We start from the raw sequence: 19,345 nt of genomic DNA, 5'->3' as shown, positions 1-19,345 counted from the left end.
AGGCGGTGCAAGGAGTGGAGCCTTGTAGGGAAAAGGTGGGGCAGGTCCAGTTTTCAGCAATTAGAAAGTTGGCAACCCTAACTATAGTATCTAAGGCTTTATCTGGCCACTAGCTCTAATAATGTGAAACAGGCAAGGAGTGTTTACTTCTGAATGTTTGGTCGATCAGCTTGCTCTTTTTCATTTTTTCTAGAGAGGAGAAAACACTGTGAACATGAATTAATAACAGAATATCAAGTTCATTAGGAACAGCATATTAGTCTCTCAATATATGCAGTGCCTTGAAGAAGAGCTACAGTTTTTAAGTGCTAAGTATTAGTATGATATTAGCTTTTTTAATTCTTGCCACTAAAAACAAAGCTTGGGAGTAATGCAGCCATCCCAGATTCATGGTAATGAAACATTTATACTACCAGACCCCAATTATGAGTGTGTATGTGACTGTATATACTCTCTCTCTCTCTCTCTCTCTCTCTGTCTCTCTCTCTCACATACACACACACTCTCTCTCTCTCTTGCTGTCTCTCACATGCACACATATTCATTCTAACAGGTTTATAAGGAATACATAAGAAAAATCTACTACAGGAAGACATATGTTCATCCTCTTGGGACTTTATTGTCCAAATTACTTATGCAGCAACCCAATGATTTGTGGTTTTGGCATTGCCAGGAAGGGTCTTTATTTATTCAAGACTAGTTACTTTTAGGGTTGCACATCCCAGAGGTGTCTATAGAACCTCAAGCTTCCTCATAATTTAGAGTTTAGAGGATCACAAAAGAAAATCTGCATAAATCCGCATAATTTTTTGAGCATGAGGAAAATGCAATACCAAGGTCAGTTTTTCCAGGTCAAAGCTAATTACCAAAAAGAACAGAAACAACCCTGAAGTTGTTCAGGGAAAAGAGATAGAAAGAAGATTGTGAATGCTTCCTGTGTTCCGGAGGAAATGAATGTTTCCTATATTCCCTTTTAAATCTATTTCCTATGGAAATCGGGACAGGAGATGCTTTATATACTTTTATGTCACTGTTAAGGACCAGGGAAAAACTGCTTTCATATCAGTTAGTTTGTGCCATATAGTTAACTGGATTGTCTACATGAGGGGGTTAATCTGCAGCTTTTCTATATGTGTCAGGTAACGTGAAGTACACAAGCTGCACAAATAGCATTCACACGAGGCACTTGTGCCCTCTTTCGGTGTGCATCATTCTGTAAATAGGGTGATGGCTTCCCATCCCATGGCCCTTTGCTTTGCTGCTGAACAGTGTGCATTGTGTGATTTTTCTTGCTGTGCATTGTAAGATGCATAGCGGAAACCAGGAGAGTTCAAATTTTTAAAAATTCCTATGTTTCTTCTGTCTCTGCCCCGTACTTCCTTCCTGGGTGGGCTAGCACCACTTTTGGATTACCATTGGCCAGCATGGACCTGGCAATGCTCTGCACTGCTATGCTGGCAACCTTGAATATGCAGAGGCTGTTTGGGCTGTATTTCAACACTCAAACCAGATGACTTCACCTTTGGATTCCACCTACCAGATGACATGATGGCAGCAGCATCTCCTCCAGGTGTAGCAGGAGCTTCAACAGCAGAGGAAGTGGGATGAGGATGAAGAAGAAGACACCGAGCAACTGATAGTACAGGAGCAGTTCCTGGAGCAGCTTCATACCCTGCAGTGCCATATCTGGGCTTGGGAAACCAGCATGGACTGGTAGGAAAGGGTCGTTCTGCAGGCCTGGGATGACCAGCAGTGGGGAGAGAATTTCGGGATGCAGAAGGCAACCTTGTTGGAGAGCTGTGCTGCACTAATGCTGGAGCTGCAGCAGCAGTGTACCAACAGGCAGTCCCTCAGACCCCGGACCAAGCAGGTTGCCTTTACCATCTGGAAACTGACCACCCCCAAATGCTACCAGTTGATAACCAACCAACTTGACATGGGGAGATTGACGGTTGGGGCCATTGTAATGCAGGTGTGTGATGCCATGCAAAAGATGCTGTTGCACTGGTTTATAAAGTTTGATAACACTAAGAAGATTATAGATGGCTTTGCATGCATGGGATTCTTCGTGGGCCTGATGTGCCTATTATTGGCGTAACCTCTCCCCCCACCATCAGGGATGAGAATTCATACACAGAAAGGGGTATTTCTCCATGGTGCTTTAAGGGCTGTTTGACCACTGTGGCAGGTTTCTAGACACACATTGAGGGCAGCTGGAAGGGTCCACAATGTTAGGATCTTTTGGAACTCAGTTCTGTTAACCTCAATGGAGAAAGGAATGTTTGCCCCTAGGAACACTATGGACATTAATGTTGTGGACATGGCTCTGTCTATCCTGGGAGCTCCCGTTTATCCTCTGCTTCCTTGGTTAATGAAGCCATTCACAGCATGCTTGGACAGAAGGAAGAACTGTTTAACTACCATCTCCATAGTGGCAGACTGGTGGTGGAGTGTGCATCTGGCCATTTGAAAGAAAACTCTTGCTCTTTGTGGAATGGGTGGGAAGCAGAAGAAAAAACATGCCTAAACTTGGGGCAGCATGTTGTATTTTGCACAGTATTTGTGAGAGTGAGGGAGAAAGCTCCAATGCTGGTTGGGAGGCTGAGATGCAGAGACTTACTCAACAGTTTGACCAACCAGCAAGGTAGCCAATACAAAATGGAAACTGCTGGAGCAGTACTGTCAGGTGCAGCTGTACGTCGAGCTGTTAACCGGTGCTGGGTGGGCTGGACTGAACAGTTCAGTATTGTTTCTGGGTGGTGGAGGGGCACCCTGGTAGTACTCCTTATTGTATCTTGCGTCTTTGCCCAGATACTTTTGTAGAACCTTGTGAATGAGATAAAATGTAGGGCTGTTCTGGGTACAATGCATTGTTGAAGCCTTCTGAATGACGCTGTCAAGGATTTTATTATCATTAAACAATCTATTATGGACCAAGCAAAACTAAACCTTTAAGTGCAACGATAACGCAACGATGTTTTTAAAAATTTTGAAACACTGTGTTAACCAACTGTGCAAGAAACCTTAGTGCAACAATGTCGTGTAGAGCACAACACAAAAAGACGGGAGGAGCTTAAAGTCACTGATGAGTAACTGTGTGGCCTCTGCCTCTTCTTGTTCGTGGGCCTTCTGGTGTTGAGTGGCGAGGCTTGAAGGTACCAGGAGAGGTGGAGGCCTCAAAAGAGGAGGTGCAACTGTTCTCAGTGCCCTGAGCTTGGGTGTGTGAAGAGGATGGTTGCTGTGGTACAGCAGGGAGGTGTTGCTTTTGTTCCCAGTAGCCTGTATTGTCCTTGTGCTACATCACGTGGCTGGGTGCTGGTTTGCCATACTGCATTGCCTGCTGCCCTAACAGCAACATGCGGTGCACCAGGGCCTTCTGGCTTTGTATTCCTTTCAGGAGTTGCCTCTGTAGCTCCCTGTTTTTCAACACTGTCTTTTGCCAGGGCAACGCTGACCCTGGCACCCGCCCTACTGTCCTTGGCCACTCCCACGATTTCTCTGGAGAGCATTTGTCTGTCCTCAGATACTGCCTCTGCCTCTCCACTGTTTTTTTTTGGGAGGAGGGAGGGAGATTTGGAGGGGACTCTGCAATGATGTCTGTGAACATTTCAGCCTGACTTTTCTGTTTTCTCCCCCTCAGGTTTGCCAGTTTCTCAGCTGTTGATAAAGGCCCTGCCCTTGACGATCAGGCTGGTGCAGGTGCCTGGCTGAGGAAGGATTTAAACCTCTCCCCCAAAGGTGGTTCTTGTTTGTATTCGACAGATGCTGTGATAGTATTTTTGTCATGTGCACTTCTGACGTTACCTCCCTGAGAATCTCCCCAGTCTGGGGAGGGGGGCACCTCAGAGATGGTAAGTGGTGTGTGCACTTGGCTTTTTGTTTGCGCAGAACATGCTGGTTGGCTTTGCTGTTGTGCCTTGGAGGCTGTGTGTGTGTGTGTGGTTGAGGAATTATGTTTCCAGTCTTGTGGAGAGGAGCGATGGTGGGAGGAGGAGGTTGGGAAGTATGTTCCTGGGCTTTTACAGATCCAGACTAACACGGCTACCCATCTGATACTTGACACCATGCAAGGCACTGCATTTAGCCGTGTTAATGAGTGGAAATCCATCAACCTCATGAAGAAACTTGCACAAATACAGACAGATATCATCTTCCTTTTCAAATGCAAACGGATGGACATCATACCAAATGGACTAAAGGTAAAAAATCCACTGCTATCTACATACTACACAGACCACAGTGAGAGATTATGCCATACTCTATCAAAGAAACTGAGGAACCACCTGATCAGCATCCTATACAGCAAACAGGAAAACATCAAAAAAGAGCTCTCCAACCTGGAGACTCTCATAAATAACCAAACTTCCATACAAACGGACTTCACTAAAATAAGACAGGAGATCTACATTACTCACTTCACCTCTCTACAAAGGAAAAAGGACTGTAAGCTGTCTAAACTCTGACCTGCCACATGGGTCCACAACCGTGGTACCCCCTAACCCACCTAGCAATATCGTCAATCTTACCAACCACACACTCAGCCCAGAAGAAAAGTCTGTCCTATCTCGGGGACTCTCTTTCTGCCCTGCCACCCCCACTAACATGATACAGTTCTGCAGCAATCTGGAAGCCTACTTTCGCCGTCTCCGACTCAAAGAATACTTTCAGGATAACACGGAACAGCCCACTGATACACAGTTACCCTCCCACCAACAGCACAAGAAGAAAAACTCCACATGGACTCCTCCTGAGGGTCGAAATGACAGTCTGGATCTATACATAGAATGCTTCCGCCGACGTGCACAGGCAGAAATTGTGGAAAAACAACATCGCTTGCCGCGTAACCTAAGTCGTGCAGAACACGTCATCCACAGCCTCAGGACACTCCCTACACTAACACCGGAACAAATTAACATACCCTTAGAGCCCCGACCAGAGTTATTCTATCTACTACCCAAGATCCACAAACCTGGATATCCTGGACGCCCCATCATCTCAGGCATTGGCACTCTCACTGAAGGACTGTCTGGATATGTGGACTCTCTACTCAGACCCTATGCCACCAGCACTCCCAGCTATCTCCGTGACACCACTGATTTCCTGAGGAAACTACAATGCATTGGTGACCTTCCAGAAAACACCATCCTAGCCACCATGGATGTAGAGGCTCTCTACACAAACATCCCACACACAGATGGAATACAAGCTGTCAGGAACAGTATCCCTGATGATGCCAGAGCACAACTGGTTGCTGAGCTCTGTGCCTTTATCCTCACACACAACTATTTCAAATTTGATGACAATATATACCTCCAGATCGGTGGCACCGCTATGGGCACCCGCGTGGCCCCACAATATGCCAACATTTTTATGGCTGACCTGGAACAATGCTTCCTCAGCTCTCGTCCACTCAGGCCCCTTCTCTACCTATGCTACATTGATGACATCTTCATCATCTGGACCCATGGGAAGGAGACTCTGGAAAAATTCCACCACGATTTCAACAGCTTTCACCCCACCATCAACCTCAGCCTGGACCAATCTACACGGGAGGTCCACTTCCTAGACACCACGGTGCAAATAAGTGATGGTCATATTAACACCACCCTATACCGAAAACCTACCGACCGCTATGCCTACCTTCATGCCTCCAGCTTCCATCCCGGGCACACCACACGATCCATTGTCTACAGCCAAGCACTGAGGTACAACCGCATCTGCTCTAACCCCTCAGACAGAGACCAACGCCTACAAAATCACCACCAAGCATTCTCAAAACTACAATACCCGCACGAGGAAATAAGGAAACAGATCAACAGAGCTAGACGTATACCCAGAAGCCTCCTACTGCTAGACAAACCCAAGAAAGAAACCAACAGGACTCCACTGGCCCTCACATACAGTCCCCAACTAAAACCCCTCCAACGCATCATCAGGGATCTACAACCCATCCTGGACAATGATCCCACACTTTCACAAGCCTTGGATGGCAGGCCAGTCCTCGCCCACAGACAACCTGCCAATCTGAAGCATATTCTCACCAATAACTGCACACTGCACCATAGTAACTCTAACTGAGGAACCAATCCATGCAACAAACCTCGATGCCAACACTGCCCACATATCTACACCAGCGACACCATCACAGGACCTAACCAGATCAGCCACACCATCACCAGTTCATTCACCTGCATGTCCACCAATGTAATATACGCCATCATATGCCAGCAATGCCCCTCTGCTATGTACATCAGCCAAACTGGACAGTCTGTAAGGAAAAGGATAAATGGACACAAATCAGATATAAGGAATGCCAATATACAAAAACCTGTAGGAGAACACTTCAACCTCCCTGGCCACACAATAGCAGATCTTAAGGTGGCCATCCTGCAGCAAAAAAACTTCAGGACCAGACTTCAAAGAGAAACTGCTGAGCTTCAGTTCATCTGCAAATTTGACACCATCAGCTCAGGATTAAACAAAGACTGTGAATGGCTTGGCAACTACAGAACCAGTTTCTCCTCCCTTGGTTTTCACACCTCAGCTGCTAGAAGAGGGCCTCATCCTCCTTGATTGAACTAACCTCATTATCTCTAGCCAGCTTCTTGCTTGCTTATATATACCTGCCCCTGGAAATTTCCACTACATGCATTCGATGAAGTGGGTATTCACCCACGAAAGCTCATGCTCCAAAACGTCTGTTAGTCTATAAGGTGCCACAGGACTCTTTGCTGCTGTTCCTGGACTGACTGTGCAGTTTTGCTGTGCCTTGCAGGTGCCCATAAGGTGTCACAGGGGTTAGTGGGGTGAATCTGGGGGTGAGCTGAATATAGGGTGACCAGACAGCAAGTGTGAAAAATTGGGATGGGGGGAGGGGGTAATAGGAGCCTATATAAGACAAAGCACCAAATATTGAGACTGTCCCTATAAAATCGGGACATCTGGTTACCCTAGCTGAATAGCAATCCTCTCAACATCCCTTTTAGGCTGTCCTGGCTCTCAATGACATTGTACTGAGCCTAGTGATTGGGAGGAAGAGAATGGTCTTGCTGAAAAAGGCAAAGGGCAGATCAGCAAAGCTATTCACCAAGGTGGTCCCCCCAGAAATGCTGCTGGGAGCTATACCAGGGGGGAATGACCATGCAGCTATTCCTCATCATGTCCAGACAAAAGCTAAGCAATCTTTCAATCTTACATCTTGCTTTATTTCCCCTGCGGACATGATGAAAGTGCAGAGAAAAACAGATAGGATTCTGCACTGCTTGTGTGAAGCAGTCACTGTTATCAGTCTTTCTGTATGTAAGCCTGTGAAAAGCCACTAAGGGCATGGCTACACGTCAATTAAAAACCCCACAGCACTGAGTCTTAGAGCTTGGGCTCACTGGGCTCAGGGCTAGAAATTTGCAGTGTAGATGTTTAGGCTCAGGCTGGAGCCCAGGCTCTGAAACTGCCTCCCTTTGCAGGATCTCAGAGTCCAGGCTCCAGCCTGAGCCCAAATGTCTAGACAGACATTTTTAGCCCTACAGCCCAGGCCCCAAGAACCTGAGTCCACCGATCCGAGCCAGCCACTGCTGTGCCATGGGTCTTTTATTGCAATGTAGCGATGTACCCTAAGAGCTTTGCTATCACTACAGTAAGGGTTATGTGCTGTAGGAATGGGGCCTTTATATCTCAGCAGGGACAGGGAGCTGTCCTCTTTGTAACTTTACAGGCATGGAATGTCCAGTCAACCTCATGTAAACTGAGAGTTACTAACTAAACTTATTGCCTGGGGACCAGTGTTTCAATAAACTCTCATATTTCCCCCAATGGCATGTTTTCATTATTCGAATTTGCCATGGGAGGAGAGGGTGAGATACAGGCTGTGGCTGCACCATGCTCCTGGCTGTCACTTTAAGCTGGTGAATGAGGTGGAGAGGGGGAAGGAAGGGGTTCTATGGGAAGGCAAGATGGGGGAAGGGAAAATGAAAATAGATAGATGGGCATGTGCTCTCCAGGGCATAGGCCTAAAAATGGTTGATAGTCAAGTCTTTATCATGAGAAAGTGGCTGATTGCCCAGCTGGGGCAGCTGCCATTTTGGAAGTGTGTAGGGGGAGGGGGCTGAATGGACAGAACGGGCTGAGGAGGCTGACGGGGGGAAAGGGGCTTGGACCGGAAAGTGTCCTAGCACTCATCCACCTATATTGGTTGCGGCCATGAGGCACCTGGAATGGATGGTGGACTGGCAGTATAGCACAATGATCAATTATAAAGCTAGACATGCTGAAGTTCCTTCCATAGGATCAGCCTCCTCAGTCCTGGCCTGGGTTGCTGCCTGGGAGTCAGCGCTGGGTGCTACAGGGCAGGAATTGGGCTTGCCTTCTACCAGGCCAGTGTCAGGGTCCTGAGTCCCGAAGCGATCTGGCTTTCCAGGGAGATCTTGTCACTGTATTCCTCATGCTCACTCTCCAGTGAATTTTGCTGGTTGTCCTCAGGGGACAGGGGAAGACAGCAGCCAGCTGGGTTCAGCAGTTGTGCAAAATCCTGTCCAGCTCTTCAAAAAAATGGACAGGATTGCTTCCTGATGGACTTTTTCCTGTTATCCGTGGTTTTAGTGTAAGGCCTCCTGAGCTGTGTGCTTTTTATCCAGCACTGGCCCAGTCGTGACCCCGCTCATGGACAGCTGTTTAGCAACATTCACAAAAAGATCTTTATTATGGTGGCTGGCCCCAAGAGCTTCCTGCACCGAGGCGTCTCCCCAGATGGCGATGAGCTCTAGGGTCAGCACAGCTCCAAGCTGCTGCTTGATACATGTTGTAGGGCTTCTGACGTAATATTGCAGCAATTCTGATAGGCTCAAATCCAGAAGCAAATGGGCAAAATCTGGCCCTATGCCAACTTTTAAACAGGAGAAGGGCTGCCCAGTCAACTTGAAATGAGAGGCCACACAGGTGAACAGACAGGGCAGCTCATCCACATGCAATGTGGGATAGCCACTGGAGGCCTGCTAAAGCCATGTGCAGTAGCATTGCATGGACACAAACAATGCACTGCACTAACTCAATTCACAGCAAAGTCAGTTCACGTCTAAAGAGCCTCCAGAGTTCATGCTAGTTAGTGTGCAATAATGAATTGTGGTGCGTGTATGCAAGTATTTTCAAACTAGATTAACTCTGCTGAATCCGGTTTAAACCTCCCCCTCGCCCATGTAGATAAGCCAAATTCTGCACTCAAATAAGAACATCCAATTCTCAGTCAAAGGGACTTGTGTATGTATAGCTGACAGCACAATTTGAGCCTTAGTAGTTTAATCACCAGCTGTGGCAAAATTACTTTTTGTTTTTTTAGAGAAGCCTTTGAACGATGGTGCAGTAAGCACTTTTGAATGATTTAACTTCCCATTACATGAGTCTGATTGGGTTTTGGATGATAAAAAAAGCTTCTGAAATTTAACATGGGCTGACTAACTCTTTGCCCAGAATTGGTGAGGTGCCATCGTTGCGTCACTGTTTCTTTGCTCTTGGACTAGAGTATGTTGATAGATGTAACCAAAACCTGACTACACTGAGACAAATAAAAGCAGCGTGTGTTGCAAGCTTGCTGGAAAGCTGTGGGTGACATCCCATACAGCTGGGAAAGAACTGCAACCTGGGGCCTGAGTTGCCATGGCACAATGGAACCAAATTCTGCAGCAACAACCTACAACTTCCACAGCAGCAACAGCTAAATTCTAAGGCCACATTACCTTATACTGCCACATATAATCCCCTAACACACACAGCGATGGTTCATAGTTATAAAAAACCTCACTGATGTTACATTCAGCTGTGATTATTTTTGAGGCTGGGGTTTTCACTATGGCCTCCGAAAGCTCCAGTTCCATTCCATGGGCCTTTGTTGTCCAGGGGCCCAGCATTGACCTGCCTGCGCTTACTATGTGCCTGGGAAGTAGAGCGATTGTAGCCCCGCTTCAGTGGCTCATCTGAATTCAAATGTTCGATTTAAGGCACTGCTTATCAGTGGGAGACGGCGGTTTTTGCATTGCAAACAGTATGGACGCTGGTTTTACTGGGGTCATTGCTAAGCGCATTTTTGGAGCAAGGAACCTTAGCTTTGCCTTGTCAGGTGGCAGTTTGTAAAGCATGGGTGTGAAGCCTCTAGAGATTCATTATAAATAGTTAAGGTGACATTATCCATGGGACCAGAGTGAGCCAGTGTTGTCCTGACCCTGACAGGCAGAGTGGGAGCCAGACCTTTTTCTCTTAATTGCAGCTGTTTTTTTTATTTTATTTTAATTTTATTTTAAAGAGGCTAGGGGCAGGAGGAGGAATGAGAGGGGGTTGCGAGTACCCTGGCCAGCAGAGAAAACAGATCAGTTGATAAGGGCAGTAGAAGAGTGAGAGAGAAGCTGGAACTCATCAACTGATGGCGTAACTGGGCGTGATAATGCTGGGTTGCTAAGAGATGATTTCTGATGGAGGAAAACAGAGTGAGGCTGATTGACTTATGGAGGGAGGCTGCCCCAAGGAACAGTTGTGGGCTCGGTGAGCCAGAGTCACAGAGGATGTAGCAGAACAAACAGGCGCGAGCTCAGATGGAGCCCAGGATCATTTGGAACATTAAGCCGGCGAAACCTCTGTGCTGGCACAAACTGATCTTTTGATGTTTTTTTGATTTGCCTCTACAGATTTGCTTATCTTGTTGAAAAAGCTGGACACTGTTCTCTAAGCGACACGCCTTATTGGTGAACTAGACAGACTCCTGTGGTTCATCCTGACAAAATGAGGTTCCGGGGGGAAAATAGACAGCACCCCAATGTTGCCAAATGAGCCTGGCATTTCACTGGGGTTCCTGCCTGTTTGTTGTGTGTGATGTGGATAGATCCAAACAATCCAAGATGTACATATTGTGAACCTTGGCAACAATATGGGCCTACAGTGTCTTGGACAGGAGAGTGATACTTCTTGGCTTCAAGTTCCTTTACAGTCCAATGCATTATAAATACCTTTTTGAACATTCTGTTAGTCATGCCTCATAAAATCCTTATCTTACAGGCTTACGGTAGTTTTAAGGATGATCCTCTGCAGTCCAGGCAAGCCCATAGCAGCCCCTCCCACGGAGCTGCAGATTGTTTTCAAATGTTGATTTAAGTTTTAGAATTTGTTTTATTATGTGATAGTCCTAAAACTATGTTTTTATGGGTGAATGTGCTCCAGTGTAATAAAACTGTGCTTATTTTTCTGTCTACTCCGTGAACTAAGAATAAAATGCCTCAAGGGACTATATACATTTAATGGATTTTCTGAATTAAAAAAAAAACCGTCAGATTAAAATCATAGTCTTTGGTGGTCCTACCCAATAGCCTGTTACTGACACTAACACACAACTTTGGAAGTAATAGTTTTAATGCTGTGACATCTGCTTTCAGAGAACTCGTCTAGTGAAAATTAGGGTTTCTACTCAGTTTTGGGATCCACTCATACCTCACGTATGCTATTTTCACTCCTTGGTGAGCATTAATATAGTGTACATTAGGATCACTGCTCTCATCCTCTCCAGGAGCTGCCTCACTGTTGCTGACTGTAAGTCTATTACTTTATATGACAGCTCTGAATTTTTTGCTGTCATTATGCCCGTACTATTATCGTGCCCATTTTTGCAGATTTAGGTGTATACCTCTAATTGTTTAATCTTGTAATTTCCCCTTTTGCTACTGAGTAGATGAGAAGAATAAGCTTGTCTGCTATATCTATAACTAGCATAGATTATGGAGGCAACTCTTTACTGTTAGTGCTCATGCAGTCCTATTATCTCGCGTGCAAATGGTCAACACATTTCCTTATCAGAAATAAGTACCATTGGTCTAATATCTTAATTGCTAATAATAATTTACTTCACGTATTTTCAGACTGTACTAACTGCAAGACTGTTCACTTTGACTATTGGAGCATCTGCAAACAAAGATTAAAGGAATGAGAGTCTGTAGCAGACAAAATAGGTGAACCAAAGGAAACACTAAAAGGAGGTAAGAAAGAGATGCCCCAGATGGGGGGAAAGGGTAATTAGAATGGAAGAGAGGTGATGGAAGGAATGATGCTGAACCCTTGTTCATTGTGTCGCAGTGAATCAGCAAGAAAGGTACTGGCAGAAAAGCTCAATAGTGATGGAAAACAAAGGGAGAACAAATGCAACATAAAGGTAATGGTTTAGTACAATATATGACTGGACCAGGCAGTCCATAGGGGAGACACAATAAATCAACTGCAGCGATCACTATACATGGGTAAATCAAGGACTAAGGTGAAGTAGCTTCTGCATAGAATGTTGCTAGGGGTATAGCAGAGTGGGAGAGCCACTCTGGAATGAAGAAAAGTGAATCATGCCAGTACATGAAATGACGAGAGGAATGCAAATGTACAAAAATAAATTTGTTTTTAAAGTATGGCAGCCAAAGTATTTCCCCCCTCTCTCTCTCTCTCATACACACACATGCACACAACAAAGCAGAGAGAGTGATAATGCTATAGGTCACAGTGGTTTCCAATCAAAGAAAAATATGGCACCCAGACTTTCACTCACAACTAGTGGAGGAAAGGTATGGATTCATGAATAAATATTTCTTGGGTTATAAAAACAAATGCAGAAAGGAAGATTATGGGAAATTCAGAGCAGCTGAGTCCCTAGTGAGATGGGAGAAATTAACGGAAAAACGATGTGAAGGAATGCAAAGGTGTGAAGGTTGGAAATGATACTTCATTATAGTGTCAGGTAAAGAATGGGGTATGACAAGGCTGCATCCTATCTTCTGGGCATAAGATAACAGGAATCGCCACACTGGATCAGACCCATGGTCCATCTAGTCCAGTATCCTGTCTCCAACAGCGGCCAGCACCAGATATTCAGAGGGAGCTGTAAGAAACCATGTGTTAGGCACTGTTGCATACATGGGCAGTGAAACCACTGTAAAAGGGATACTAGCCACGCACCTGCAGCAACAGCTTAAAAAATCCTCCCCAAATCTGGTGTGAGAAAATGACCTGATGTGAGTTTAGTGACAGAGGTGAAAGCTTATCATAACCTTTGTTACAGTTGTACTGGACAGAGCAGAAACGTGGGAGCTGACAAACATAGGTCTCGATCCTGCAAACACTTGCGCATGTTTTAAACATGAGCAGTCCCATTGGGAAGTGCATCGTGGATAGATTTATTGGAAGCTATCTCAAGACGACAAGTGGGAGTGAGGTGATCTAGAGGAATGACTAATAAGAAGATATGGGGAGTTGAGCACAGTTACAGAAGTTCAGTGAGCTGGCCAATCCACCAGGTGGGCGGGTTACAGCTGGAGCATAAGATCAGATAAAATAACAGGAAGAGTTGAGTGATGGCAATCAGAGGGAGGTAGACCACCAGGAAGACTGAAATGTGAAATGGAATGGTCCTGTAACACTGTTGAGCAAGGAACGAGATTGCAGCAAAAGGGGGCAGAAAATGCAATGAATGAAATTGTTCAGATCTCTGCTTCAGAACTGAAGTTACGTATATTACTTCTCAGTACTTGTGTTGGGATTATGTTCTAGGTTATTTGTCTTACTAAATAACCAAGTTCAAAAAGTACATGCCACCGAGCACTACAAAAAATAACGGTTATAGGTTAGGTATGCTGAAAAAAGTAGCTTGGAAATAAACTAATACAGAGAACATGCGTAACTAAATATATGGACTAATAAGATTAGAACAATCACAGTAAGAGAGTGAGGCATAGTTGCAAACATAAATGTGTGGGCATATACCACAATGTTCCAAACTCTGTGATTACTAAAGTCTTTAAAAACAACTCTCCTTTAACTCAACCACAAAGATCTGTACATTATCCATGGTTCTCACACAAAAATGATTTGCATACAAACTTTTACAAATTTGGCCCACTGTGACCAAACTTTATTACCCATTTCATGGTGCTGTGACAAAAGTCTAAGAATCAAACAACTTGGGGATCACAGAGGCTATTATGTTTATTGTGCCGAACAGACTGTGATAATCCATTAAAGGACCATTTTCAACAAGCAAGCGATTCAAAGTACAATCATAGACAGCAACTCTACATGAAGAACAAAGCAAAAAAGGAACAGGAAAACAGTAACCTGCAGTTAAACATCTTGGAACTTGTTTCCTGCAAACATACCTATCTTGCAGAAATGGTAGATAAGTTTAATGTCCAGTTTTATTTACTAGTGACCAATGACAGCAAAGAACAGTCCTATAAAATTTATCTCCCATAAAAATAAACTATATATATAAAAAATTTTATGATGTTCTCACTGTTTCAATGGCCACGAGCAGTTTTCAGTCTGAAAAATGAGGTATAGTAGGCCCTAAGAGGTAGTAATGTGTTTTGATTGTACTACAATATATAGACAATATAAGATGCACTTCATCAGAGCTGTAAGTCCCTCGGAGCTTGATCCACATGCATCAACTACTTCTGTTTCATCTGTTGAACACTGTGTTTTGAAAAAAAACCAAAATGCATTTGCTGAACATGAAATTGTTAGGACCTGATCCAGCGTCCTTCGAAGTCAACTGGAGTCCTTCCATTGACTTCAGTGGGCAATGGATGCAGTCTTTAATGAGCTACAGAATGGATATGATTAGCCCTCATTTAGTTAATATTAACATGTCTAGTTTTAATACTCCGATCAGCTCTTTCTTGGCAATCCCCAAGAATGAGCCCTCTGCAGTCTTTTGAGGAGATCCTTGTTTCTTGATATCATGTCTTTGAAGAAGCCAGTAAGTAGTTATCTTTAGGTGCATTTGACTCAGTACTAAAGCCATACCGATAGAAGCCTTCCTGAGAAACTACCCCCGGCCCAGTTAATAATACAATGTCACAAAGCAGATGTACTGACTAGGAGAGAGAGCGAGAGAGAGAGGGGGAGAGAGAGAGAGGAATAAAAAACTCTACATAAGAAGCATTTAAAATAAATCAGGTTTGAAACATTACAAAAATCACATTTGTGTAAAATACATGAAAATACTTGTCAAGTATTTCCTTACAATCTACTAATTTTAAAAAAAAACAACAACACATATTTGTGATTGCATTATGCAAAAGCTGAGCTTGTTGCTTCCCACCTACAAAGCTTCAAGTTTCTTTGAAGGTTTTTTTTGTTTTTTGTTTTTAATAGGAATGTAATTTAAAATGTGTTCATTTCCAGCAAAGTTCTTTTACAAAAAATAGTTTTGAATTAGAGATTAGTTGCAGTCCTAACTGTTTCAAACATCTCAAACTAATGCTGAAAGTAACAAGTTCATTCCATTTAAAGTCTGGAGGTAGGTCTTTGTCAATCGATTAGTCCATTTCTTTAAACAATTCATTTGAGGTACAAACTTGGACAGTAATATTTAAACATTACAACTAATTTTTTTCTATGTCATGTAGTGTCATTGAAAATTATCCTTACAAACCTATGAGTATTCAGTACAAAAATATATTCAAGTTAACAGTACATTACACAGAAATCTAGCAGAGAATAGGAATAAGTACATTAAAAAAAAAGAAAAATACATAGTCATGCTGAAACACATTAAAAATATTGCGTCATTAAGTGTTGAAGAAAAAATAAGGAGAAAATAGAGATATTCATGATTATCTACCCAATAATAATTTCCTGCATTGTATGTGTATAGCAGCATGTATTTATCAGGCTGTTGAGTTAATTGTAAAAATCAGAGGTAGTGTTGAATAGTGGGGTAATATTGCATCTGTTGCTAAAAGTGCTGTTTTGAGTGAAAAAGATGGAGAAATGTCACTGGAGTAAAACTGCCCAGCGAACCATCCTATGTCAAAGTATATTGCTTAAAGTAATACACAAGCTCACTTGAGGTACATGATGTTGATTCTTACATCAAAACTGGTGAGTAATGAGAAGAGATTCATTCCCTTTGAAATATTGATACATGATGGGTAAAATTAGGTGAGGTCAAACAAAACATTTTTTTCTTGGTTCAGATAAGTTCCTGATTCGTTCTGGGATACCTTTTCATGATTTTTTCCTCCGAAACCACTGTAATTGATAAATCTATGTCTTTATATGGCTTGAGAGTGTTTTGGTGTTAGTCACCTCTAGTTTTGTAAAAAACGTCTAGCTCTGCGGAAAGCTGAGTCTACCTGAATTTCTAGTTTTCTGAAGATGAGTGCTGTGAGTTTAATTTATTACTACTTCTGCTGATATGTTTGTATCTGTAAGTATACAACGTATCTTTGTCGTCCCTTTTGAAAAATGAAAGTACCTATTTTTCCTTTCTTTCGATTATCGGCTGAATTAAGTGAAAAATCAGCTCTCAATTCTTCCTGAAATAACAGTAAGTTTTTTAAAAAATCAAGTACAAATCTACAAGGTTACAAAAAAAAAAGAGTAGTATCTATCCCTTATCTTTGGTGTTCTAAACAGGGAGTTTACTAAGCTAGGGAGTGGGTTCTTGGAGGTGTTGTAAGGCCAATGATGTTACACACCAAGCCTTTCCTATTTCAATGCCCGTTATAATTATGTTACAAGTCTCTTGTTTATATGCAGTGCAGTGAATGACTTAAATCTGATTCAAAGCTTTCCTGACCCAGTCACCCTTACTTAGCAGCTCAAACAAACTATTAGTAGGTTAAGAAAAAAGAAAACAGTAATTAAAAGTTGCATTGGTAATCTGTGTCCCCTTTGTGTTACAGCAGTTTTTCACTAAACCTGGGACTGTGAAGGGATTACAAAGAAGGTGATTAATATAGTCTTTTTTAAGGTTATGTGATTTTTTTCCCCCCAGGCATAAGTGGAAAGACCATGGCATAGAAAATAAGTGGTCAAGGCAGCGTCTTCTCCCTTCAAAAGACCCAACTGCTGATGAGGTAGAAATCGAATGGTGTGGTCTCCTAGTCTTCCTCTGCAGATTCTTGTGAGGACGTCTCTTCAGTTTCTTCAGTCTCTTCCTGGAATACACAAAATAAATAATTACCATTGTGTCTATGCCTTTCATTTACAAAGGCAGACATGGTTGCCACTGAGGACTTCTGCATAAATTATAATTACTTCCTAAGCTGAATGAACACTCTTTATAACCTTTACATTATTTCAAGAGTCCTCTTCCATGATACCTCCATACCCATGTAAATTAGAACATAAGAATGTAAGAATGGCCCTACAAGGTCAGACCAAAGGTCCATCTAGCCCAGTATCCTGTTTTCCGACAGTGGCCAATGCCAGGTGCCCCAGAGGGAATGAACAGAACAGGTAATCATCAAGTGATCCATCCCATTGCCCATTCCCAGCTTCTGGCAAACAGAGGCGAGGGACACCATCCCTGCCCATCCTGGCTAATAGCCATTGATGGACCTATCCTCCATGAACTTATCTAGTTCTTTTTTTAACCCTGTTATGGTCTTGGCTTTCACAACATCCTCTGGCAAAAAGTTCCACAGGCTGACTGTGTGTTGTGTGAAGAAATACTTCCTTTTTTTGTTTTAAACCTGCTGCCTATTCATTTCATTTGGTGACCCCCTAGTTCCAGTGTTATGAGAAACAGTAAACAACACTTCCTTATCTACTTTCTCTACACCAGTCATGATTTTATAGACCTTGATCATATCCCCCCTTAGTCATCTCTTTTCCAAGCTGAAAAGTCTCTGTCTTATTAATCTTTCCTCATACGGAAGCCATTCCATACCCCTAATAATTTTTGTTGCCTTTTTCTGAACCATTTCCAATTCCAATATATATTTTTTGAGATGGGGCGACCACATCTGCACACAGTATTCAAGATGTGGGCGTACCATAGATTTATATAGAGGCAACATGATATTTTCTGTCCTATTATCTATCCTTTTCATAATTATTCCCAGCATTCTGTTCACTTTTTTGACTGCCACTGCACATTGAATGGATGTTTTCAGAGAACTATCCACAATGACTCCAAGATCTCTTTCCTGAGTGGTAACAGCAAATTTAGACCCCATCATTTTATGTCTAGTTGGGATTATGCTTTCCAATGTGCATTACTTTGCATTTATTAACATTAAATTTCATCTACCATTTTTTTGCCCAGTCACCCAGTTTTGAGAGATCCTTTTGTAGCTCTTCGCAGTCTGCCTGGATCTTAACTATCTTTAGTAATTTTGTAAATTGGAAGGAAATGTTCTCTTTCAATGTCCAGCTATGCCTGAGCAAACTGTGGCTCTGACCTCTTGCCACCAGATGGAATCCAGAAAGAAACCAAGAACTTGGGGACCTCAACCCGCTTGGAAAAGGTACTGACCTGGCTGACCACATCAATTCGTTTTCAGTTGTCTTTCAGTCTGCCCATTTTTAATTCTTTAGGACCTATGCTGCTTTTATGTTGACTTAACAGAGGTGAGACTAAATAAATAGCTAGGAATTGGAGGAAGCTTTGAGTACAACCATAATTATCTTATTGTTTTGGGTTTGACACTGGGGTGACTTTGATCTCAACATTTCTCATGCCAGAGGTACATTAACTAGATGCAGCCTTACTCATGTATTTAAACTAGGAAAGAGGAGAGCAGCATCTTCATTAACACCAGAATGCTCTTTTAGTCCTGATGTCCTCAGACAACAATATGAAGAAAAATATGAAAATATCTCTGCTAAAAGTAGCAACTTCAACCCTGAAGTATTAGGTGGAATTTCTTCCTTTAACCTGACTTCTTTCAAAGATTAAGAAGAGAATTTGTTTGAGTGGATGTTTCTCAACTGTTGTTTAGAAGTTTAACCAAGTTCTGCTGAACCACTTAGTCTGAACACTAAAATACATGTAAAAACAACTCTGTGGCGAGATGCAGTGTCTGAAAGGTGGGCTAGCCACGAAAAGTAAATTTGACATATATTCTTGCAGGCCCCTCTCTTAACAACAACTGCTCTCCTCTGCCCCATCCCTCTGGCCTTGATGTTTTCCTTCAGCAGGCCCAGCTCTGCCGTGCAATCCTCTTCACATGCTTATTTAATAAATGTGCAATACCTTTCAGGACATGGCTGGTAAACTGTAGACAATAAACATTTCTGATAAAAGGGCTGCTAGTGTGAGATTGATTTTTATCAAATGCTGCACATCCTCTCCTAAGACAGCATGTGAAAAAGATCTAGGAAGAATAGGTAAACATTTACCCCTACAGCAAAGTGAGACCTTTTAAGAACGACCAGCTTAAAACAGCTTATAACAGTCTTCACACTTTAATAGATTTGATTTTCCACATGGCTTCATTTTGTCTGGGTGGCTAACTGACACAATTTATAACTCTCTTCCTTTCCCAGGCCACTACAGTACACCATTCAGTAAAGCACGCCTTAAAGCTCGTCTGCATTATAT

The 19,345-nt window shown here is 43.0% G+C and overlaps 1 protein-coding gene and 1 long non-coding RNA gene across 3 annotated transcripts in view; one reads left to right on the top strand and one right to left on the bottom strand.

The window, feature by feature from the left end:
* LOC123362087 overlaps nt 1-16,899 on the top strand; it is a 56,748-nt gene extending 39,849 nt beyond the window's left edge. The window contains exons 3-5 of the long non-coding RNA XR_006576337.1: nt 11,889-12,005; nt 12,103-12,178; nt 16,793-16,899. This is a non-coding gene — a long non-coding RNA (uncharacterized LOC123362087). The remainder of the gene's footprint in view (nt 1-11,888; nt 12,006-12,102; nt 12,179-16,792) is intronic.
* HMGA2 (high mobility group AT-hook 2) overlaps nt 13,888-19,345 on the bottom strand; it is a 172,410-nt gene continuing 166,952 nt past the window's right edge. For both annotated transcript variants that reach the window (XM_045002386.1, XR_006576336.1), the window contains one exon: nt 13,888-16,955. In XM_045002386.1, the coding sequence (XP_044858321.1) occupies nt 16,899-16,955 (57 nt within the window). In that variant the 3' untranslated portion in view covers nt 13,888-16,898. The remainder of the gene's footprint in view (nt 16,956-19,345) is intronic.

The sequence above is a fragment of the Mauremys mutica genome, chromosome 1 (genome assembly GCF_020497125.1).
Source record: "Mauremys mutica isolate MM-2020 ecotype Southern chromosome 1, ASM2049712v1, whole genome shotgun sequence".
In the NCBI taxonomy this organism is placed as follows: Eukaryota; Metazoa; Chordata; order Testudines; family Geoemydidae; genus Mauremys; species Mauremys mutica.
The sequence above is the reverse complement of the archived record's forward strand: the minus strand, read 5'-3'. Positions and strand labels throughout refer to the sequence as shown.